General features: G+C 42.4%; 1 protein-coding gene across 10 annotated transcripts in view; it reads right to left on the reverse strand.

Annotated features, from left to right (window-relative positions):
* Positions 1–5,456: 5,456 nt before the first annotated feature.
* The window catches only part of LOC137655760 (myotubularin-related protein 3), a 201,373-nt gene continuing 182,064 nt past the window's right edge, over positions 5,457–24,765 (reverse strand). For 9 of the 10 annotated variants that reach the window (XM_068389938.1, XM_068389866.1, XM_068389874.1 and 6 more), the window contains one exon: positions 5,457–9,026. In XM_068389938.1, coding sequence (XP_068246039.1) covers positions 8,870–9,026 — 157 coding nt within the window. In that variant the 3' untranslated portion in view covers positions 5,457–8,869. The remainder of the gene's footprint in view (positions 9,027–24,765) is intronic. The other variant, XR_011046861.1, reaches the window with a different exon arrangement.

Genomic DNA, 24,765 nt, shown 5'->3' on the forward strand with positions numbered 1-24,765 from the left:
AAGCCTTGTGGCCACAAGGCAACTCGGCCTGCCTGGTACAGGTTACCTTTGAACACTCCATTTCATCAGCAATCTGTAAAGAAGGAAAAATTTCAATGAGTACAAATCATTAAAAAGTTTTCAATCTTCAACTTAGTATATATAAAAGATATACAGAAAAAATATGCTTAAAAATATTTCTAGAATAAAAATTCCTACCAAACATTATGGATAAGGCTACAAATCAAAGGAGACTCATGCCAAACAGCTCAGAAATCATTAGAAATTCATGAATACAGTAACTATCAATGGCAGTGTGGTTGAAATATGGAGGAGAGAGTCACATAAGAGGAACACCAGTACCTCCAAAGTTGGTTATTAGACAACCTAAGGTAACAACTGACCCTGAAACGGCAGCAGCAGGGTATAAGGCGGCAACTATCCCTAGCAACCGTGTCAGCATAAACTGACCTTTCAACACCCTAAGTATGTCGACACAATGCGGCAGAGGCATTTTCCAGTCGACAAGGAGAGAGGGGATGATCCTAAAAGGAATAGTCCACAATTAGGGGGAAAGGCACAGGAATGAAGGGCAGTAAATAAGGAAACCTGCCAAGACCTGGTCATTATCATTAACTGATGAAAAGATGGGAGGGGGGGGTTTAGCCCGTAAAATAATGAGAACTGTACAAGACTGCCAGGATGCCAAATATTGAAAATTCAAGGGATATCCTGACAACCAGGCGGGATCCAATCGACCAACTTCAAGAGGATAATGTTCCTCAGATATAGAAGAGGGGAAGGTGGTGTAGATGACTAGCCTAAGGCTGCAGCTAAGGCGGCAGAGGGCATGCCCCCATAGCCAACTCACATCCAATACTAGAAGAACTCAAGCTGACAAGACCGTAAGCAGGGACAGAAGGCAACACTTCTGCCAAGATAGACTAAGCAGGCAAAAGGAGTCAGGACTCCACAGCAAGAGGTACCTAGCCCAGGATGAGAAGCTGCAGCCACAGATCAGGCAACTACTAAGACGGCAGAGGACAACCGCAGTGGTTACCAGCTCTCCGTCTGGATAGGGTTAAGCCGTAGGAAATAGTGTGCAGGCAAGCCTAGCCTACCTAGTGGGTGAGGGAAAACTCAAATGCTAGGGTAAGAAGACTAGACAAGAGGAAGTGTAATTTCTAGGACAGTAAGGGTATGGTCTAACCAGGAAGGGAAAGGGGCAGCGAGTCCACCCCGAGTGGTCTCTAAGAGAGAGATAATCCTGGAAAGAATAAAATCTCTTAAGCAGGCCATACACACAGAGGACTGGCGTGCTGATTTGACCGCGATTGGCACAAACCAATCCTTAACGTGTATGGGGGGTAAACAGGACAAACCCAGCGTGACTAGCCTGTCCTTTCATCCCGTCAGCATGTTTGACCGGTCAGGCCAGTCCCGCCGTGATTGGCAGCATGGGGCGTCAGTCTCTCTTGCGTGTGTGGGCACGGACTAGCGACTGGGTTGACTCGCCTTTTTTGACACATACATTATTCCATAATTCGTCCCTTGATCGGAGCACCTTTTATATTATAATGATACATTGTATTTCACAATTTTTGTAATTAATATTATTACTTTTGAGAATTTATTTATGGTTATATTTGTTATGACCTTTATCTTTAAATTTTACATAGATCACACGTATTTCATGAACTCTTTTCATTAAAAGTGATAGAAAATCTCATTAGCATTCATTATGACTTTTTATATTTTCCTATAATCATGTCGGTAGAGTAACTTCTATTCATTCTTTTTTATTTGAAATTTCCGTCAGCTAGAATATCCATTTCCCAAACAAATTAGTAATATTTGGATTTCATTGTTTTCATTCTCCAAGTTATGATTTCCTTAATTTTCCTTTCCTTTTTCATAGTATATTTTGTCTTTAAAACCTCACGGTATTCTGCCTTATTCGTGCAATAATATCTTATACAGTATTCTGATAATAAACCGATACCGAAATAAACAAAGAAAAATTAATATTCTGGTTACATGTTATGAATTCTCTTTGTGGAAGAAAAAAAACTAGGTATAAAATATGGATAGAGGATAAATCAAGTAGCTACCAATTATTCTGTTAACCTATGTATATCTATCACATTTTCTCTGCATACATAAACACACTACTTTTCAAATTTCTATAAATTAATTAGAAAACAAGTAGTAAAAGTGCAGTTGTGCTTCAGCATGAGATAATCTCCAGAAAGGTCTAAAAATCACTTTAGTATATTTCTCCAAATAGACATTTGGACTCTTGGATTAAGAGGGATAAACAAAAAAGGTAGTCTTATAATGACTTCAAGAGAAATAAGTAAGCATCAACACCGTAGCGGACAAATAACCACCATGTAGTAGCAGACAGAGAATGCCTATCACATTCCTTCCTATTATTTCAACTCTGCTTTATATTATGTAAAAAATAAAGTAAAAATTACCAAAATTTGGCTTTTTCAAAATTAGATGTAGGCTACCATTGTACTTGATACCCCGTAATATACCAAGTTTGGTTAACAAGTACCAAAAAAGTAACCATGTAGGCCTAGTCCTGGGTGTCCAATCCTCTTGAACTAAGCAGGCTAGTCCGTAGCACGTGGGGGCCTTTTTCACATGACAGGAACGCTGCTCCAGTCCTGCAGGACAAACCATACGGTCAGTCCTCTGCAGGTATGGCCGGCTTTATACCTAGGGCCAGACTAGATAGCCTACAAGCTATCCCGTCCATAAATAGCAACGAAGGGTACTTCAGCAGCCAGGGAACTGAACTGGAAGGGGACCAAGGTTCCACAGCAGGTAGATGCACCAGCAGGCACAAGGGGGAGGAGAGGGGGAAGGCCTAACTGTAGCATAAGAATGAGAATGGCATTCTAAATGGTCTACACACAGTAAGAAAGCACAGAGGAGAAGTCCTCACAACCAGCCATAAGCCTACCAAAAACTAAGAAGGGAAGCCTAAGAAGGGGTAAGGCAGTACAACGGGAGGTCTACCTGTCAGCATGAGAACAGGGGTAGTAAGTTCCAATGGATAGATAAGAAGTAGACACGGAACGAGTTCTAGCCCTGTGCCGCCTGGTCAAACATGCAGGCTAAGTAGAAAGCGAAGACAATCACCCTAGGACAACTGTAAAACACTATCCAGTACTCACAGAAGCTCCCCGCTATGATGCATCAATAGCATGGGGGATGGGCAACCTCTCGAAACCAGTAAGGTTAGGTGAAAGAAGGTGCACAAGTACATGTTCACCCATCATGGCCACCGGCCAAAGTTGAGTTAGCCTAGGTTAAGTCTGATAAAATATGCACATGCAAATCGTACCACAATTGTAAAAGAATATAAAACGCATTCTTACAATAAAATGACTAAATAACTAAGCATTACTGAGCGATTTGGAAACATGGGTGCCGACTGCCCGCCAGCCACAGGCAATAAAAAGCATGCACATCGAATAAAAACGGGGTGGAGACGCGTAATTCTCCAACACACAAGAAAAGGGTACTCACCTTGGTCGATGAGGAAGAAGCCGAAGCATCCATGATCGCAAAATCAGTCAAAAAACTACAAAAACACGCAGAAAAAACTCCAAGCAACCGTCAATATTGCGTCTGCAAAAAGGAATGGTTTTATAGGAAACGTATTTCTGTAGTTGTAGCACACTTGGATCGGGAGTCGTAACGGCTCTCTCGCCCACGTATCCAATCCTATCCTATATCCTTCGAGACAAGGTTAACTATTCGGGGAAGGATAGCCGTGGCTTTTTTTAAAAACGTCCCTAGTGTTTACACGATATCTCTCAGGATATTTCTTCCGGAAGTAAGAACTCCGTGATACCTCTTCAGGTAAAATTCTTTGGTATATCACTCACAGAAATATCCCAAGTAGAAAGCTGCCTTATGAGGAACTTCCATCAGGACGATGGGGCAACAATTTCAAACAGCCCGCGCTCCTTTCTATCAGGCTCGCTTCGCGCCATTGCCCTCTCCACGCAACACAACATACACTCTGACTTGTCACTTGGCCTCAGTCTCGCATTGTCTCTCCTAGCGTGTGCATCTTATAGTTTGGTCCGTTTTAAACAGAATCATGTTTTCAAGTAAAAAAAACTCTGAAAGAGATGAAGCTGGTAATGAGGAGCAAAAATCAACAATCCTTCTCTTCACCACGGTTGAAGATTCCTCAGCAGACTAAGCCACAGCAACGGACACATCCAGAGACATCACTCGCCTCCACAGGCAGGATAGTAGGAACAGCAGTAGGGTGGGAAGACTAATGCGACCTATGCCAAAAGGGGTGTCATCAATGCCATGGGCAGGCCACAGCACACCACACCCAGGTCCAGGTCCTTGCGAGGGTCTCAAGTCTCAACAGATATGTCAGCGGGAGAACTTTTGGGGAGAGGAAGGTAATACTCCTGTCATGCTCAAAGAACTCCTTGAGGGATGGGCAGGGGGTACCACACCATTCTTCTTTTTCCCTCCTCCAACAGTCTCTCGTAGGGATATGAAGATCGTGTAGCAGACTTAGAAACCGAAGAAGGGAGAAAGGAGCCCGAGATCCTCATGGGCATACCCATAACAAATTCTGAAGAATCCCTCTTTGACTTCTTCCACTTCTTGGTAAACTCGGCCCACTGCTCTGTAGGCAACTCCTTATGCTCAGGGTGGGGATTCCTGCAAAGAGGAACGCCCCCTGCAACAGTTACAAACCCTACACTCAGGACGAGGATTCTTGCAGAGGAATGAATGCCCCCCGCTGCTAAAAATTTCATCCAGGTTGACTTCACGGTTACTCATGTACCGACCTCAGCCGTATATCCGACCACAGAGCTACATAATGAACAGCAATTTAATAAACAATCTTAAAGGAAAAGCAGACCCATTAGAAATATCTAACTAGAATTAGAACGAACGGCGAACTGCAAACCAGCCATACAGAACCTATTTATAGCCGCAGGGGTGGAAAAAAAAAAAGGTTATCAATTAGAACGCTATCCTGTTATAATTACAGAAAACTATATGGATTGTACGAGAGTATGAGCCCAACAGAACAGCCTAATGCCCCCTTTCTACTTCACACCCGTTACTCTTCCACACAGGGTTTTTTTTTCTCCCAGGTAGGTCAGCAAAAGCAGAATTAATTCCTATTTGAAAGAACTTGTTTGTATAATTAGGAAGAATACTAATTACTAAAATTTGCCATAGTATTTATTATTTTAGGAGTTTAGGCTGTTGTAATGAGAAGGCTGACGTTAGTGAACATTGAAATGGTTAATAGTCGAGAAAAAAAATGAAAATTCTTGATCAACCTTGGGACAAGGACTTCACATGTTTGGGAGAGAAAAACAAGCAAGCAGTAGTGCTTTATTAGGTAGCTTGCTTAAATTTATTTATACAGTATATAGCAGTAAAAATAGTTTTGGAAGGAATAAAAGTAAGACTTCAACTTATTCCATTTATTTACAGATATTTAACATATTATACACATACAGCTGATTTAAACAAGCTAGTGCACAAGGACTGGTGAGTATGGGTGACCCAGATAATTCTTACAAATGAATAGAATGTCATTTCCTCCTATTCTAGTGTTGAAACATGGCTGCCAGGTGAACAAAGTTAACTAAGTGTCAACTCCACTAATATTGCATAGGAAAGTTTACTGGGAAGACTTGCCAAATTTAAGTTCTCTAAAATTTAGGTATAGCATGTTTAACACTAGAGATCAATCTACAATGAAGCACCACACATCTGGGATCATCTTGTTTGTGATAGAAAATATCAAAATGAAAGCAACACACCCTAACTCACCCCCACACTTTTTAAAAATCTTTTCTCATAAATGAATGGAATGGAACGGCTCGGTACCAGTGTTTCACTATCAACTGCTCAAAATTAAAGCCCTGTCAATGCTGCTTTTCTCAATAGGACCCAATTTTACGACACTCTTAGAAGCAGATTTAACTAATTTTATGGCTGCCCTGCAACAATAGAACATGTACACCTAATTGTGTAGGTTCATGAGCCAGAATTGAGATTAGCTAAAATTATTGTCAAGTCATTGACTACAGCATGACATCTCCAGTGATTATAAACTCCAAACTTCTGTAAAACTGTACCTGTACAAATTATTCAGAAGATAATCACTAAACAGGCTCCAATATCTTCCCCTACCTGTATCTTGTAAGGCTATAATTTTTGTTTACAAACTTTTCCTCTTGCCCAAGTATATTGTACTAGTCTTTGGTTAATTAATTTGACAATATGACATTGTCTAAAATTTTGGACAGCTTCATCCTTTACACTTTAACATCTAGAATTTTATAAAGCATATGTCTAATTTTACCCAAAATTTGTAATTAAAAAGGCCACAAACCCATTTTCAACCATTATAAACTTCACACTAATTGAATAACTAACTCCAAATAAAATACAAACCACAACTCAAAAAGGCTGCTAAGTTGGAAGCTCAATCAGAGGTACACTTCTCTTTTTGTTTCTCTTAGCATCATAAAAAAAACTACAGATGATTCAATAGCTAATAATCCACTCCTCAATCTTGCATAATACACGAGGCATTATAGAAATGCACTATATATATATGGACACTACCCCGAGCCTACCATTTAGCAACCCTACAGGCTCATCTCAAAGGCAAAATGAAAAATGTCATGAGGTAAATGAAAGTACCTCTGAAAAACAATTCATCTATTTAATTTTACAATCTTTTTAAAAAAAATTAAAGCACAGTATACCACCAGTATTTTAGGCCTTGTTTTAATTGCCTGTAGAGTTACGAAGTAGGTTTGATTAATGAAGTTGTGAAAAATAGAAACTAATTACACAAATGGTCACTATTTTCAAGAGCTGACTTGAAAAATAAGTCTCAGAAGTGCTGATAGTTTTTGTTTGCAACCATTTCACAATCCTCAAAAATTTTCAAGATATAATTTTGAACCCTCTACCAGATATCGTAACAAATCTCCTTGGCAACTGTTTAACTCTGTAGGCTTTGTGTGTGTATATATATATATATATTTATATATTCATGTATATAACTTATATATTCGGCCTACATGCTCAACTCAAACAAACCTTATGTAAGAACATTTTCAGTAAAACACAGTATATATGCTAAAGATTTCACATTAGCTTGATCAACAGAGCATGCAAAAGCTTCTATTTCAGCCTGAAAGACAACTAATGGGAAAATAATATATTCACTAAAAGGAATGACATTCCTAGCTGTTCACTAAAAGGATTGACATTCCTAGCTGTAGTTTTTGTCTAAAAATGCAGTATTAAAAAAAAAAAAAAAAAAAAACTGCCAAAAATATGCCTACAGTCAATCATTAATATCTTGAACCCAAGGATGCATAAATATGCAAATACGAGTTCTAGTAAATCTTGAAAGACCCTAGTGATAGAAAATTTATTCTTTCTTTATAAAATTTAAAAAAGCTTATGCAAAATACTATTGACCATGATAGAAATGTAATGAAATCTGATAACTTATTACCAAATAATGTACGATCAAATGTGGCCTAATTCGTCTAAAATAATATGCATTTGAAAAACTGAAAACCAGGAATTATTCTGATAAGTACAATAAATATAGTTTATATATCAACAGGAGATTAAATACATTACCAAAATCTAATGCATGGCATCCATAAAAAAAAAAAAAATCATAAAATCATCAACAATTGAAAATTAATAACAGAAATAAGTCCATTTTCTTCATAAGGCTTGTTGAGCACAGCAATGACTAGCACGCCAGAGTAAATTTGGCCCTTCCAAAGAGCCTTGAGGGAAAAAAAAAAAAAAAATCTTAATAATGACATGTGAGCAATTTTACCAGATACAAATTAAAGGTCTACCTTATGTCATACTATATCACAATTTTTTAGGGTTTTGTCCCTAGTCAACAATTTTAATGACATGTGCTTAATGAAAAATAACTTGCGAGTACTCGCTATTTTCATTATAGCACAAATAAGCTTGTTGGATGGGCAGGTTCTCCTATAAACACATTCAAAAAAAATATTTTATATACACTGTATAACTATCACGGCCCCAACAAATATATTTACAAAATACCAAATTTCACTCTAATTCTCAAAAAATAATCTTACCGCAAATTTCAGCTGTGTCTACTACACACGCTGAAGCTTAGTCCCCTTAAGCTAAGGGGACAACGGACCTTGACCAGCAAATGCTCATCAATATAATATTAAATTAAAGATTCCAGGATGAATTGTGCTCTCTCAAGGTTATTATCGCAAATCCGTAATAACAAAATAAATTAAGGATAATCATAGCTAAATTATTAATGACTTCCTAAAAGTTCCCCTCACAAAAAATATCTCCAATATATATATCTTTCTTTTTTTGGTTACCATACACAATAAAATTTAACAGCATAAAAATACTCTCTCGGTATAATATACAGAACTAAACACACTTTATCATAAATGATAATAACTTGAGCACACAATTATATATTCAAGACACATAATACTTTTTTGCCTTTTTATGTGAATAGCTATACAAGCATCAACCCACGTGCCACCTACCAAATATTTAAAATACCCTTTGCGCTGTCAATCACACGTCCAAGAAAGACGACTAGAATGGACATAGTCTTACCTTTGAAGGTCATCTATGCAAGAAATTAACCAAGCCCAATTAACGTCTCATCAATCTCTTTCTACAGTTCTTTTCACTTGACTTGCTTCTGGTAAAAGAACTTTTTTCACAGTGGTACTTAAGCAGTAAATTAATTTCTGAATGACATCAAAAAGACCAATTATAGTACACATATTGGTTCAGTATACTTTGTCCACCATAAAACTTATTAATTTGAGGCTGCTGCCAAAATCTTCGGTTTTGTATGCTCCATGCCAAGGTTCAGGAAACAAGTGCCACAGACTCGAACAGGCTGGTACAGCTGCTCACGAGGAATAGGAATACTATGTTCTGAACACTCGGAACAAAAGATTTTACCACAGCTCCTAAGAAGAGAAAATACAAAAAAGCTTAACAAATTATTCAATTTACACTACTGGAGTTAATTTAATCAATAGCATTTAACCTTGGTAAGTAGAACAAATATGTAAAACCAATATAAACTGAGAATTTCTTTTAAGAGGTTAAAAAAAAAAAAAAAAATTCTAGCAAGTCAACATAAAAATGTTTTAAAGCTATTTGGCCTGTTTAGATTTGTTACCTTGATTGAGATATAAACATATTTTTAATGCAGTTGTATTATTTGTCAATAATGCCAGGACCCAGATTTTCTAATTATGTAATTCAAAATCTACACAACTATAATGCCATACTCTATTCCCTTTATTTTTCTCAAATGCAATGTATGGTCCCAATTGTTTCAAATATCTAATTTTCATAACTCCTTCCCCTTTATTGAAATCATATTCTTTACAAGATTTCAAGTTATTTTTCCACTTATTCCAGTTGATTAGTGCCAGGATTTTATTAATAAAAGCAGCCAAAAAAGGAACGCTGAAGGAGGTTTAAGTAGAATATCGATGATTCATGCACCCACTATAAATCAATAATGATTAATTTTGAGAAATTTCTCGACTTGTTTTTCTTATACTGAAAGTACCATCCCTTACACATTTCATGTTATGCCACAGGAAAAAAGGGAAATGCCAAAAATGCATTATTGTTCCTATATGCAGTACTACAGTAAATAAAAACTTACATAACCACTTCAACTTATATACTAAACCATCATAATTACTGTAATATACAGTAGTATCTCGGTATACGAATTTAAACCGTTCCAGGAACAAGCTCGTAACAAAGCTTTTTTTCCCCCAAGAATTAAAGGGAATTCACAAGACATATTTAACACATTCATAAATATATACATACACTCATTTTCAAAGGTTTGTGATGGCAATTATTCAGGATTCAACAATTTATAACCTCTCAAAATAAAAAATGAATACATATTAATAATTCACAATGAAATATAAAATACTGTGAAACAATTTACTAACTGGCATGGCAATTACATGGAAAAGTCTACATGATAAAACTTCCTTGTCAGATGGGAAGCTGTGAAGGGTGTCCGTGTCATTTCTCAAGCAAGCATGATGAATTATGTGCTGTTGTCGCTATGGTGCTGGATTGATGCCCCATGTTCATAGAGCCTTTACATTGCCCTCTGGAACATTCATTTTGAGTGCAATAATCCCACAAGGCAGTGGACATACTCAATGGGCCGCCTCTAAACATGTTTCAGATGGTCATGCCAGATACCTTAATATGTACAGTAGTATGTGTGTATATATTTTTGTTATTACTAGCTAAGCTAGAACCCTAGACGGAAAAGCAGGATGCTGTAAGACCAAGGGTTCTAGGGAACAATAGCCTGGTGAGGAAAAGAAATAAATAAACTACAAGAGAAGTAATGCATAATTAATATAAAATACTTTAAGATCAGTAATAGCATTAAAATAAAACTCATATATTAACTATGGAGATATTTATGTCAGCCAGTTCAACATAAAAACACCCGTTGTAATTTTGAACGTCTGAAATCCCACCAATTCCATTGCTTGACTAGGAAGACCATTCCTCAATCTCATCATAGGTGGAATATAGAATAATGTGGAGTACTGAGCATTATGATGGACAAGGCATAATTGTTTGAACTGAATGCATACATAGAATTACATGCAGGATGATACTGTCTGGGAGGATCCGAATGCAAAGGATGGTCAGAATTATGAAAAATATGAAAATACATAACCAACTAACTGAACGATGGTGCCACAGATTAATAAATAGATCAGAAATAAGAAATTTAATAGACTGCAAGTATGTACTACATGTACTAGATAAGTACATTATGTATCACCATGGGGTACTCACAGTTAACCTACCTATGCAGGCATATTTTTCCTAGACTTCAAAATCCTAATTACTCGAACATTATCACATTTTGTTTTCCTTCTATAAAAGCTTTCAACCATTTACCCTTCTACAAATTACCAAATAAATAAATAAATAAATAAATATCTATATCTATCTATCTATCAACCATAAAAACACAAACCTTCATACATGCATACAAACTAAGGTTGAGTGGGGGTAGTAACTCCTTTGCCTAATACAGAAGCCGCAGCTACGTATGGGCCCATAGTCTACTCTCACCTCTCTGAGGTAATGAGAAGCGAAGACAGAGTTGCTCCTCCAGAACGTTGCATCCATGATTTGCCTAACTGACATATTTTTCTGATATGCCAGTGAGGTAGCAATGGCTCTTACTTCGTGAGCCCGTACTTTCAACAGGGCGAAGTGTTCTTCCTCACATAAGAGGTGGGCTTCCCTAATAGTTTCCCTCAGGAAAAAGGACAAAGCATTCTTTGACAGGTGTTTTTGAGGATCCTTCACTGAACACCATAACGAGTTGGATGCACCCCTCACGTTCTTAGTGTGGGCCAAATAAGCCTCGAGGGCCCTAACTGGGCAGAGGAGTCTTTCCTCCTCCTGACCCACTAGGTTCGTGAGGTTAGGTACCTCAAACGTCCTAGGCCAGGGTTTCGAAGGGTTCTTGTTCTGGGTGAGAAAGTCGAACCTTAAGGCACAAACTGCCCCATTTTGATTGAAGCCTACACGCTTCTCAATCGCCTGGACCTAGCTGACCCGAGCTGACCCTTTTGGCAGTCGCTAGAGTCATAAGGAAGAGGGTTTTCTTTGTTACATCTTGAAGAGAGGCTTGCGAGATAGGTTCAAATTTTTTGGAGCACAGAAACTTAAAACACCACATCCAGGTTCCAAGATGGGGGTCTTAATTGTACCTGTTTTGTAGTCTCAAAAGACCTAATAAGGTCCTGCAAATCTTTATCTTGAGACAACTCAAGGCCTCTATGCCTAAAGACGGTTGAGAGCATACTCCTGTATCCTTTGATGGTAGATACAGCCAGCTTAGCATCCTGTCTGAGGTACAATAAAAAGTCTGCAATCTGGCTCAGAGAGGTAGTGGTCGAGGAAATCTTGTGCCGCCTGCACCAGGCACTAAAGGTCTCCCACTTAGACTGGTAGACTCTTTGTGACGAGATCCTTCATGCTCTGGCAATAGCTTTCGCCGCTTGTGCCGAAAAGCCTCGAGATCTAACGAGCTTCTCGCCAGTCTGAAGGCAGTCAGTTTGCGAGCGAGGGGGTTTTGATGATATCTCTCTAAGTGGGGCTGTCTGAGAAGATCTGGACTTGCCGGGCGTCTTCTTGGGAAGTCCATCAGCATGCCCACCACTCCGGTGAACCATTCCCTCGCAGGCCAGAATGGAGCCACTAGAATCATTCGTCCCGAATCGAGGAGAGCGAATTTTCTGACAACCAGATTGATGATTTTGAACGGGGGAAACGCATATATGTCCATCCCCGTCCAATCCAGCAAGAAGGCGTCCACTGCTACCGCTACCTCGTCCGGTACTAGAGAGCAGTAGTTGGGGATCCTCTTGTTCAAGTTGGAGGCGAAAAGGTCATTACAGATCTGCCCCACAACTTCCAGAGGCTCCGACAGACACGTGGGTTGAGAGTCCACTCTGTGGGAAGAACTTGTCCCTTCCTGCTGAGCATGTCTGCCCTGATGTTTCTTTGCCCTTGAACAAACCTCATCAACAGCCGAGTCCTGTTCTCGCTCGCCCAAAGGAGAAGCTCTCTCGCTGTTCTGAACAGAGAGAGGGAGTGAGTTCCACCTAGTTTCCTGATGTACGCGAGAGCTGTGGTGTTGTCTGAATTGATCTCCAGTCTTCCCTGACACCGAGGTTCCGAGGGCCTTTAGTCCCAACAGAATTGCCATCAATTCCTTCCTGTTGATATGCCAACTGACCTGACTTCCTTCCCAAACGCCTGAGACCTCCTTGTTCCCTAGTGTTGCTCCCCAGCCTGACTACGACGCGTCTGAGAATAACACTAGGTCGGGGTTCTTCTTGTACAAGGAGATCCCTTCTCTTAACAGAACTGGGTCCAGCTGATCTCTGTCGGAATGGGAAAAGAAAAGGAGTCCTCCTGGGTCTTTCTGTTCCATACCTTTGCGAGGAAGTGTTGCAGAGGTCTTAGGTGCAGTCTCCCCAACGAGACAAACTGTTCTAGGGAGGATAGAAGTCCCAGCAGACTCATCCACTCCTTCGCTGAGCATTCCTGCTTCTTTAAAAATCCTCTGACTTTCTCTAGGCACCTGATCTGTCTTTCCTGGGAGGGAGAAGCCCGAAAAAGAACTGAATTCAGAACTATCCCCAAATAGAGAATAAGTCTGATTCGGTTCGGTCTGAGACTTCTCCCTGTTGATGACGAGTCCCAGGTCCTGAGTCATCGTATACGTCTTCTGTAGGTCCTCCAGACACTTTTCTTTCGACTGTGATCGGATCAGCCAGTCGTCCAGATAGAAGGATACCCTTATCCCCTCCTGATGTAACCAGCCTGCCACGTTCGCCATTAGCCTGGTGAAAACTTGAGGAGCCGTGCTGAGACCGAAGCAAAGTGCCCTGAATTGAAAGCACTTGCCCTGAATCACAAATCTCAGATATTTCCTTGAAGTCGGATGAATGGGGACGAGAAAATAAGCATCCTGCAGGTCGAGAGATACCATCCAGTTGCCTGGACGAACTGCTGCCAGCACGGACTGAGTCGTCTCCATGGAGAACTTTGTTTTCTCTACGAAGGTGTTCAGAGAGCTGACATCTAGGACTGGTCTCAGTCCACCCGAGTTCTTGGGAACCAGAAATAGGCGATTGTAAAAGCCTGGGGAGGTAGGGTCCCGGACTGGCTCTACTGCTCCCTTGACCAACATCTGGTCGACTAGCTCCAGAAGAGCCTCTTGTTTCCCCGCATAGGCGTACTGAGCCACTAAGGCTAAGGAAATGTCTGAGAGAGGAGGCTCCTATAAAAAGGGGATCTTGTAACCTTCCTTGATGATCGCGAGGGACCAGGTGTCCGCCCCCCTCCTCTTCCAAGACTGCCAAAAACGAGACAGTCTTGCCCCTACTGTTGTCTGGAGGCCTTCCATCTCCTTTCTTGGATCGTGGCCTAAACGCACCTCTGCTGGTCCTTGGCCCTGACTCTTGTCTTCTCCCCCTGAAATCCGCTCTCGAGGAAGCCCTACTCCGAAAGGGCTGCTGGAACTGTAACTACTTCTCTTCCTTCTTCAGAGGAGCAGGAGCAACAGGCAAAGGCTTTCTGGCAGACCGAGATAAAAGGTCCTGAGTAGCCTTTTGTGCCAGAGAAAGGAAGATATCTCTAACCAGAGCTTCGGGAAAGAGATGGTGTGACAGAGGGGCGTAAAGCAGCTCCGACTTCTGGGCAACAGTCACCGATCTAGAGGTGACGGAGCACAATAGGGCCCTCTTCTTTAAGACCCCTGCTGAGAAAAGGGAAGCCAACTCATTCGCCCCATCCATTGGAGCTTTGTCCATGCAGGAAATGATACTCGTCAGGTCCTTCGTGCCTTCCAGGAGTTCAGTCCTCCTGGCCAGAGTCCCGAGAGACCAGTCCAGGAAGCTAAAAACCCTGAAAATTCCCTTGACGAGGTGATCAAGCGCCGACATGGACCACATCACCTTGGCGGAGTTCAGTGCATGTCTTCTTGCCGAGTCCACAAGAGCAAAGAAGTCACCTTGGGAGGAGGCAGGCACTCCTAGACCCAAAGGTTCCCGTCTCATACCACAAAGCAACCTTGGAAGCGAGCCGAGATGGTGGGAAAGAAAAGGTGGTCTTGACTGCTTGCCTTCGTTCCTTCATCTAATCACTCACCTTAGCGTAGCCTTCTTTCAGGTGAATTGAGACTGAGGAGAACGAGGTGCCGAAGGTTGGAATTCCTCCCCATATAGTTCTAAAAGAGAGCGAGATAGAACCTTATAGTCACTAGCAGAGTTGGTAGGTTTCTCTTCCTCTTCCGATACATCATCGAGGTCCTGATCAAGGTCAACATCTTGAAGAAGTGGGCTGCAAGCAACCTGGCACCGAGAACTGTTTGCGTCCTGGCGCCGAGCGCTGCTATCGTCCTGTCAGCGAGAAGAGTTATCGTCCCGATGACGAGAAGCGGTATCGTCCTGATAAGGCAGGCTGCATTCGTCCTGATAAAGCAGGCTGCATTCGTCCTGATAAAGCAGGCTGCATTCGTCCTGATAAAGCAGGCTGCATTCGTCCTGCTTCCTAAAACGCGAGGCGGAAACGTCCAGGAGCTTCGAGCGAGAAGCGGAATTGTCCTGGCGCTGAGGGCGAGAGGCAGTATCGTCCTGGCGCCGAGCCGATGAAGAGGGTGTGCATTGTCGTACGGCCGACGAAGTGCGCCGAGGTTTCTTTGGAGAGATACAGTACTTCGTTCCCTCTTAGAAGACGATCTCTTAACTGGCAAAGAGACATCCTTACGTCTGCTGGACTGGGAAGGAGGGCGACTGAAAGCTTGCACTAGCGATGAAAGCTGTTCCTGCATAACAGCCATGAAAGCTTTAGCAACTTCTGCTGGTTCTCGCGGTTACAAAGGAGGCAGCTGTTTGGGAGCGCTGGCAGTAGAAGCAGGAAGTTTATCAGGTTTAACTGGGCTAAGGACTCTGTTTCGTCCTCTTAACAGGAACAACATCGAAGTCGTCCTCCGAAGGTTCAGGTTCTCGGCTATTCAAACCGGGAGAGGGAGAGCAAGACTGCACATCCCGGTCCCACCTTTTCTTCGTCGGTCTTGATTCGTATTGCCACTTGCGTCTGGGAGAAGGATCCGGTGAAGCCACAAACGTATCCGACACGCCTTTTCTACGGCGGTCAAGAGCAGCCTGGGAGGTTGCAACAGGACTGTTCGAGGCAACGACTGACCGAGGATAAGCACCTCTCATCCCCTTTCGGCTTTCGACGTACCTTCTCCCTTGGTCCTGGGAGCTTGGTAGAGGTCTAGACCTAGGGGTATGACAGGTTCGATCAGCCGCCACCTCCACTGCACTTTCACCCTTACCTTTAAAGGCCGCAAGTTGAAATTTAATGGCCTCCAACTCGGCAGCCATCCTGGCATACCGAGGGTCATCCGCAGTCGCAGATCCTGTAGAAGGGGCAGGAGTTACTACCTTCGGGGAAGGAACAACCTCCAAAGAGGTAACAATTAAAGGGTCAATAGATAAATCTAAACTAGCTTCACTAGCAGACTTTGACTTTGATTTAGCCCTCCTAACTCTATCGAGTTCTAATTTGCGCACATAGCGCTTCATAGCTAACCAATCATCTTTATTTAAACTGTCGCATTCCTTGCACCTATTATTTAGGGCACATTCAAACTCCCTGCAACCCATACAAACTGTGTGAGGGTCAACCAACACTTTCGGTAACCTCAGCTTGCATACATCACTCGCACATACACGAATATGAAGTTTTTCACTCATGATAAACAAAGCAAAAAATACAAAAATAATAACGAAACACGATTGCCAAATCCCAACACAGTGTACTTCACCAAACGAAGTCCAAAACAGCGATGTAGGGAAAGCGATTCGAAAAACTCTTAATGGCAGACCAACGATGTTGTCGATCCGGCCAGCAGAGATAATCTGAGGAACAGAAACCGGGAATGATTCCAGGTACCACCCTGTAAGGGTTGTTAACCACCTTATCGCACAACCACCACAAGGCAATTGCCGTGATTTTCGAATAAATTCTGCCGAAAGTCAGACTTAAGCTATACATATATAACTGCCAGGTAAGTACTATTCATGATATATTTTAAGCAAGTAATATTTCTTGCATTTGTGCATTATCATGAGTCCCTCACTCACTTTGATATACAATAGTAAAATGAGGCCCCCTTTGGCGAACAGTTGCCCATGCCTGCTGTAGAGTATAAATTACTGTACTGTAATTTGTGACAATCTTTTCTTAATCATAAATAGCAAAAGCTTATTTGGAACCTTACTATTTTTCAGTAGTGATCATTTCTAGGACTAGCTTGACCATCAAACTGGATATTAATTTGAATTTAAAGGTAACCTAGCCTAAATAAGCAGCAAATATCTTCTTAAAACACTAAAAACAAATAAAATTCAAGCATCATGTGACTGTAAGTGGATGCTTATTCTCTTCCTAAAATACAGATAACACACTGAGGCAAGTCAGCATCTACTAAGGAGAAAATTAATGTATAAATCCTTCGACTTTTTGTGTAAGTGTACCACAACATATCAAAGCTATCACTGCATAACACAAGGACAAAGTTACTTATGAAAAGAATTTAGTCACGTTTAGTTAATTTTACCTTTCCATTTCAAGTATTTAAAGGAGGTACATGTCAGTTTGGTAATGAAGGTCCTCTATCTGAATGAAACCTATTGCTCTGCAAACAACACCCTTTCTTAAATATTTAAAGGTGTTTAGCCAACACATCAGTCATTCTATAAGTAGAAAGTCTGCTTTTCAAGCTTAGTATAAGATTCCTATAGCCCAATTAGTAGTCAATAAATGTTATCTAAAATAAAATCTTGAGAAGATTAGAACTAAAAGCTGTTGGTGTAATGAAGAACAGCATAAAATACAATACAATAGCCGAAGAGGATAAGTTACAAGAAAAAATGGGAGACCAAGGAACATTAATTTTGTAACAAACCTATCATAATGTTAAAAACCTCAGAGCAAACTATATGAAGAGAGACTAATATCAACAGATGAATCTAAGGAAGAGCTTGTATAAATATTCAAAATGTGAAAGGACACAAAAACAGTATCTACACCACTTATGCTTCTCATCCTTGATATGAAAATCTCTCTCAATCCCCTATACCTGCCCCTCTAGAATTCACCCCACAAGGGAATGTTACAAGCTATTGTGACATCAAACTAGCATTTTGAGGTCCACATGATTGAGTACCACTTAAGTTGACAGACAAGAAAAAAAAAATCAAGTGAGGAGGGATATATGACCTGCAGGTAATATTGGAAATTGCTTATTTTGATAAATAGTATTGGTAAGTCACATTGCTGACTACCACACTTTCAAGGTAGTGGGAAAGGGGCATCACAAAACCCTAAGTAAATCATTAAAATCTGAAATGTTAATAAAACTAACTTTCAAACATCCGCATAACATTTTGCTATTGCCTATTTCAGGGGATCACAAAGTCTAATTTTTCCTACCAAAACACCCAATTAGGAAAAAATATCTATAAAACACTCCAAATTTTAAAAATTATTTGTATTTCACCAAGCCATACAAACCTGAGCCATTTAAATGGATATACTCTCATGCTGTTTGGCTATGACCAGAACTGAGGAAATCATGGGATTCTAGTAACATTGTATGGTTGCCAGCATCCCATTCAACCAGGGTAGGAGGGGCTGAATCCGCAGGACTCGCATCACTTGTTTGTATAGTTAGAAAAAATTATTTTCAAAATTTGCAGTTTGTTCCTACATGAAATACAAACTAATTTAAATGAGTCTCTCCCTTAGGATGAAGGAAGTCTCGGTGAAAGATAGGCCATATGCCTGACCCTTGAACAAAGGAAAATAATTAAGATAATATCGTCTGGCTTGTATGAGAGGCAAGGTCAACATGTCAGCCTCATTATTATTATTATTTCTATTATTATTATTAGTATCATTACTATTATTATTATTACTTGCTAAGCTACAACACTAGTTGGAAAAGCAGGATGATATAAGCCCAGGGACTCAAACAGGCAAAATGTCAAGTGAGGAAAGGAAACAAGGAAAGATAAAATTTTTAAGAAGAGTAACAACATTAAAATAAAAACCACCTATACAATTTATAAAATCTTTGACAAAACAAAAGGAAGAGAAACAAGGCAACGGCATGCCCAAGTGTACCCTCAAGCAAGAGAACTCTAACCCAACACAGAGAAGACTATGGTATAGAGGCTATGGCACTATTCATGACTAGAGAACAATGGTTTGATTTTGGAATGTCCTCCTAGGATGATCAGAAGAAAAGAGAGAAATCACTTCATATTTCTCTCATACACATTTATGCTAGAACAACTGGTGAGTGTGACAAAGACTTAACTGTCCTGCAAAGGCATGTCTCTGACTATTTATTATACTAATGGGGCCAAAGAGAAAGTATCCAGTGGTCTGTGGGTACATTCCTTCAAGTAATGAGGGGTGAAGGTGGTTCATCTCTCATAAAGACCTGCAATAAGGACTTGAGCTACTGCTACCGAGAGGTTCTTGTGGAATGCTACGGTTGCGGTAACACCAATTACGTCGTGTGCTTTGGACGGGGACCTAGTTGGAACTTCTAAAGATTTATAAGCTAAAATTAGGTATGACGTTCATAAACAGAAAGATATGGTATTTTTGATTACTCCCTTTTTGTTTTGACTTGTGCTTACAAACAAGTTAGGGATGGACAGACTTAAGAAACCAGCTCTTTCAAGGTAACGATGAACTGCTCTCAGGTCAAAGGAACAAACAACTGCTAGTATTATTGAGCCCTTTAGCTGGTCATAAAATACTACATTGGATCCCTCTCTCTCTCTCGTTACGGCTCGTTTTTCTTTGCCTACACGTACACAGAATAGTCTGTTCTTAAAATACTTTTATTTCAATTGTTCTCTTGTAGTTTATTTCCTTATTTCCTTTCTTCTCTGGGCTATTTTTCCCTGTTGGAGCCCTTGGTCGTATAGAATTCTGATTTTCCAACTAGGACAGTAACTTAGCTAGTAATAATAGTAATATGTTATTTTCATTAGTAAAATAAATTTTTGAATATACTTACCCGATGATCATGTAGCTGTCAACTCCGTTGCCCGACAGAAATCTACGGTCGGGATACGCCAGCGATCGCTATCCAGGTGGGGGTGTACTCAACAGCGCCATCTGTGGTCAGGTACTCAAGTACTTCTTGTCAACAAGAACTCAATTTTCTCCTCGGTCCACTGGTTCTCTATGGGGAGGAAGGGCGGGTTCTTTAATTCATGATCATCAGGTAAGTATATTCAAAAATTTATTTTACTAATGAAAATAACATTTTTCAATATTAATCTTACCCGATGATCATGTAGCTGATTCACACCCAGGGTGGTGGGTGGAGACCAGCATACATGTTAACAAAGAAGCTAAGTATCCCGTATTTCATTTTATTAGTTATTCAAAATAACAAACATAAAATAAATAAGTACCTGGTAAGGAAGTCGACTTGAACCATTACTCTGCCTTTATTAAGTACGTCTTCCTTACTGAGCGTAGCGGTCCTCTTAGGATGCTGAACGACTCTTAGGTGCTGAAGTATAAAGGGCTGCAACCCATACTAAAGGACCTCATCACAACCTCTAACCTAGGCGCTTCTCAAGAAAGAATTGACCACCCGCCAAATCAACCAGGATGCGGAAGGCTTCTTAGCCGACCGTACAACCCAAAAACAACAATAAAAAGTATTCAAGAGAAAGGTTAAAAAGGTTATGGGATTATGGGAATGTAGTGGCTGAGCCCTCACCTACTACTGCACTCGCTGCTACGAATGGTCCCAGGGTGTAGCAGTTCTCGTAAAGAGACTGGACATCTTTGAGATAGAATGCTGCGAACACTGACTTGCTTCTCCAATAGGTTGCATCCATAACACACTGCAGAGAACGGTTCTGTTTGAAGGCCACTGAAGTAGCCACAGCTCTCACTTCATGTGTCCTTACCTTCAGCAAAGCAAGGTCTTCTTCCTTCAGATGAGAATGTGCTTCTCTAATCAGAAGCCTGATGTAGTAAGAAACTGCGTTCTTAGACATTGGTAGAGAAGGCTTCTTGATAGCACACCATAAGGCTTCTGATTGTCCTCGTAAAGGTTTTGACCTTCTTAGATAGTACCTAAGAGCTCTAACTGGGCAAAGTACTCTCTCCAGTTCGTTCCCCACCAAGTTGGACATGCTAGGGATCTCGAACGACTTAGGCCAAGGACGTGAAGGAAGCTCGTTTTTAGCCAAAAAACCGAGCTGCAAGGAACATGTAGCCGTTTCAGATGTGAAACCTATGTTCCTGCTGAAGGCGTGGATCTCACTTACTCTTTTAGCTGTTGCTAAGCACACGAGGAAAAGAGTTTTCAATGTGAGGTCCTTAAAAGAGGCTGATTGGAGAGGTTCAAATCTTGATGACATAAGGAACCTTAGGACCACGTCTAGATTCCAGCCTGGAGTGGACAACCGACGTACCTTTGAGGTCTCAAAAGACCTAAGGAGGTCCTGTAGATCTTTGTTGGTGGAAAGATCCAAGCCTCTGTGGCGGAAAACCGCTGCCAACATACTTCTGTAACCCTTGATCGTAGGAGCTGATAGGGATCTTACGTTCCTTAGATGTAACAGGAAGTCAGCAATCTGGGTTACAGTGGTACTGGTTGAGGAAACTGCATTGGCCTTGCACCAGCTTCGGAAGACTTCCCATTTAGACTGATAGACTCTGAGAGTGGATGTCCTCCTTGCTCTGGCAATCGCTCTGGCTGCCTCCTTCGAAAAGCCTCTAGCTCTTGAGAGTCTTTCGATAGTCTGAAGGCAGTCAGACGAAGAGCGTGGAGGTTTGGGTGTACCTTCTTTACGTGAGGTTGACGCAGAAGGTCCACTCTTAGAGGAAGAGTCCTGGGAACGTCGACCAGCCATTGCAGTACCTCTGTGAACCATTCTCTCGCGGGCCAGAGGGGAGCAACCAACGTCAGCCGTGTCCCTTTGTGAGAGGCGAACTTCTGAAGTACCCTGTTGACAATCTTGAACGGCGGGAATGCATACAGGTCGAGATGGGACCAATCCAGCAGAAAGGCATCCACGTGAACTGCTGCTGGGTCTGGAATCGGAGAACAATACAACGGGAGCCTCTTGGTCATCGAGGTAGCGAACAGATCTATGGTTGGCTGACCCCACAGGGCCCAAAGTCTGCTGCAAACATTCTTGTGAAGGGTCCACTCTGTGGGGATGACCTGACCCTTCCGGCTGAGGCGATCTGCCATGACATTCATATCGCCCTGAATGAACCTCGTTACCAGCGTGAGCTTTCGATCTTTTGACCAAATGAGGAGGTCCCTTGCGATCTCGAACAACTTCCTCGAATGAGTCCCTCCCTGCTTGGAGATGTAAGCCAAGGCTGTGGTGTTGTCGGAGTTCACCTCCACCACCTTGTTTAGCTGGAGGGACTTGAAGTTTATCAAGGCCAGATGAACCGCCAACAACTCCTTGCAATTGATGTGAAGTGTCCTTTGCTCCTGATTCCATGTTCCCGAGCATTCCTGTCCGTCCAATGTCGCACCCCAGCCCGTGTCTGATGCGTCCGAGAAGAGACGGTGGTCGGGGGTCTGAACAGCCAAAGATAGACCTTCCTTGAGAAGAATGCTGTTCTTCCACCACGTTAGAGTAGACCTCATCTCTTCGGAAACAGGAACTGAGACCGTCTCTAGCGTCATGTCCTTTATCCAGTGAGCAGCTAGATGATACTGAAGGGGGCGGAGGTGGAGTCTCCCTAACTCGATGAACAGGGCCAGCGATGAAAGTGTCCCTGTTAGACTCATCCACTGCCTGACTGAGCATCGGTTCCTTCTCAGCATGCTCTGGATGCATTCTAGGGCTTGGTTGATCCTTGGGGCCGACGGAGAAGCCCGAAAAGCTCGACTCTGAATCTCCATACCCAGGTAGACAATGGTCTGAGATGGGACGAGCTGGGACTTCTCTAAATTGACCAGGAGGCCCAGTTCCTTGGTCAGATCCATAGTCCATCTGAGATTCTCCAGACAGCGACGACTTGTGGGAGCTCTTAAAAGCCAGTCGTCTAAATAGAGGGAGGCTCTGATGTCTGCCAAGTGAAGGAATTTCGCAATATTCCTCATCAGTCTGGTAAACACAAGAGGTGCCGTGCTTAGGCCAAAGCACAGGGCTTGGAACTGGTACACAACCTTTCCAAAGACGAATCTCAGGAAAGGTTGGGAGTCTGGATGGATGGGGACGTGAAAGTATGCGTCTTTCAGGTCTAACGAGACCATCCAGTCCTCCTGCCTGACCGCTGCTAGGACCGACTTCGTCGTCTCCATCGTGAACGTCTGCTTGGTGACAAAAGCACTGAGAGCACTGACGTCCAGCACCGGTCTCCAACCTCCTGTCTTCTTGGCTACCAGGAAGAGACGGTTGTAAAAGCCCGGGGATTGATGATCCCGGACTATGACCACTGCTTCCTTTTGTAGCAAGAGCGACACCTCTTGTTGCAACGCTAGCCTCTTGTCCTTCTCCTTGTAGTTGGGAGAGAGGTTGATGGGAGATGTAGCTAGAGGGGGATTGCGGCAGAACGGAATTCTGTATCCCTCCCTTAGCCACTTCACAAACTGAGCGTCTGCACCTCTGCTCTCCCAAGCTTGCCAGAAGGTCTTGAGTCTGGCTCCTACTGCTGTCTGGAGAGGAAGGCAGTCAAAACTTGCCTTTTGCGGACTTGGAACCCTTCTTGGACTTGCCACGGTGACTGTCTGCACGGGTACCTCCTCTGCTGGAGGTTCTGCCACGAAAGGGCGGGATGAACCTAGAAGCAGGTGTATCAACTGCTGCAGGGCGGAAGGGTCTAGGCACGGAAGGTAAGGTTTTAGCCTTACGTGCAGAAGAAGCCATCAGATCATGAGTATCCTTCTGGATAAGTGAGGCAGCCATCCCCTTAATCAACTCCTCCGGAAACAGACACTTGAAGAGAGGAGCAAACAACAACTCTGACTTCTGGCAAGGAGTGATACCAGCAGATAAGAAGGAGCAAAGATGTTCTCTCTTCTTGAGGACTCCTGATACATATGAAGCCGCAAGTTCACCAGACCCATCCCGAATTGCCTTGTCCATGCTAGACATGATCAGCATGGCCGAGTCCTTATCTGAAGGGGAAGTCTTCCTGCTTAAGGCTCCCAAACACCAATCGAGGAAGTTGAATATCTCAAAGGCACGAAAGACTCCCTTCAACAGATGATCTAGATCGGAAAAGGACCAGCAGATCTTCGAACGTCTCATAGCCAACCTGCGGGGAGAGTCAACCAGACTTGAGAAGTCGGCCTGGGCAGAGGCAGGAACCCCCAAGCCAGGTTCCTCTCCCGTGGCATACCAGACGCTCGACTTAGAAGCAAGCTTGGGAGGAGGAAACACAAAAGAGGTCCTTCCCAGTTGCTTCTTGGAATGCAACCAGTCCCCCATAACCCTCAAAGCTCTCCTAGATGATCTGGCGAGAACAAGCTTGGTGAAGGCAGGCGCAGCAGACTGCATGCCCAGAGCAAACTCGGAGGGAGGAGAACGAGGGGTTGCAGACACAAAATGCTCAGGATACAAGTCCCTGAACAAAGCAAGGACTTTGCGAAAGTCTAAGGAGGGTGGCGAAGACTTGTGTCCTTCAACATCAGAGTGAGGTTCATCCAGATGAGCAGCTTCATCATCCGATACATCATCATCCGAAAGTTGAGTTGTGAGTGGCAAAGGCAGAGCAGCAAGCTGACCGGCTGAATCCTGCAGAACGGGTGCATGCGTACCTGCGGATCCAACATCATGCCTCTGCTGGACAGTCTGCGAGCTGGCAACAACAAAAGCAGAGGGCTGGTGTGAGGGAGGGTCTGCGGTGGGCTGAGGAGCATGCGGTATGGTATGCAGAGCATGCTGTAAGGTATGCGGCTCATGCTGCATGGTATGCGGAGCATGCTGTAAGGTCTGCAGAGCATGCTGCATGGGCTGAGGAGAATGCCGCATAGTGCTGGAACCCGGCAACTCCTGATGCGGCAGCTCACGCATGTTAGCAGATGGTGCAGTAAGA

The sequence above is a fragment of the Palaemon carinicauda genome, chromosome 1, assembly GCF_036898095.1.
Source record: "Palaemon carinicauda isolate YSFRI2023 chromosome 1, ASM3689809v2, whole genome shotgun sequence".
NCBI classification, from domain to species: Eukaryota; Metazoa; Arthropoda; class Malacostraca; order Decapoda; family Palaemonidae; genus Palaemon; species Palaemon carinicauda.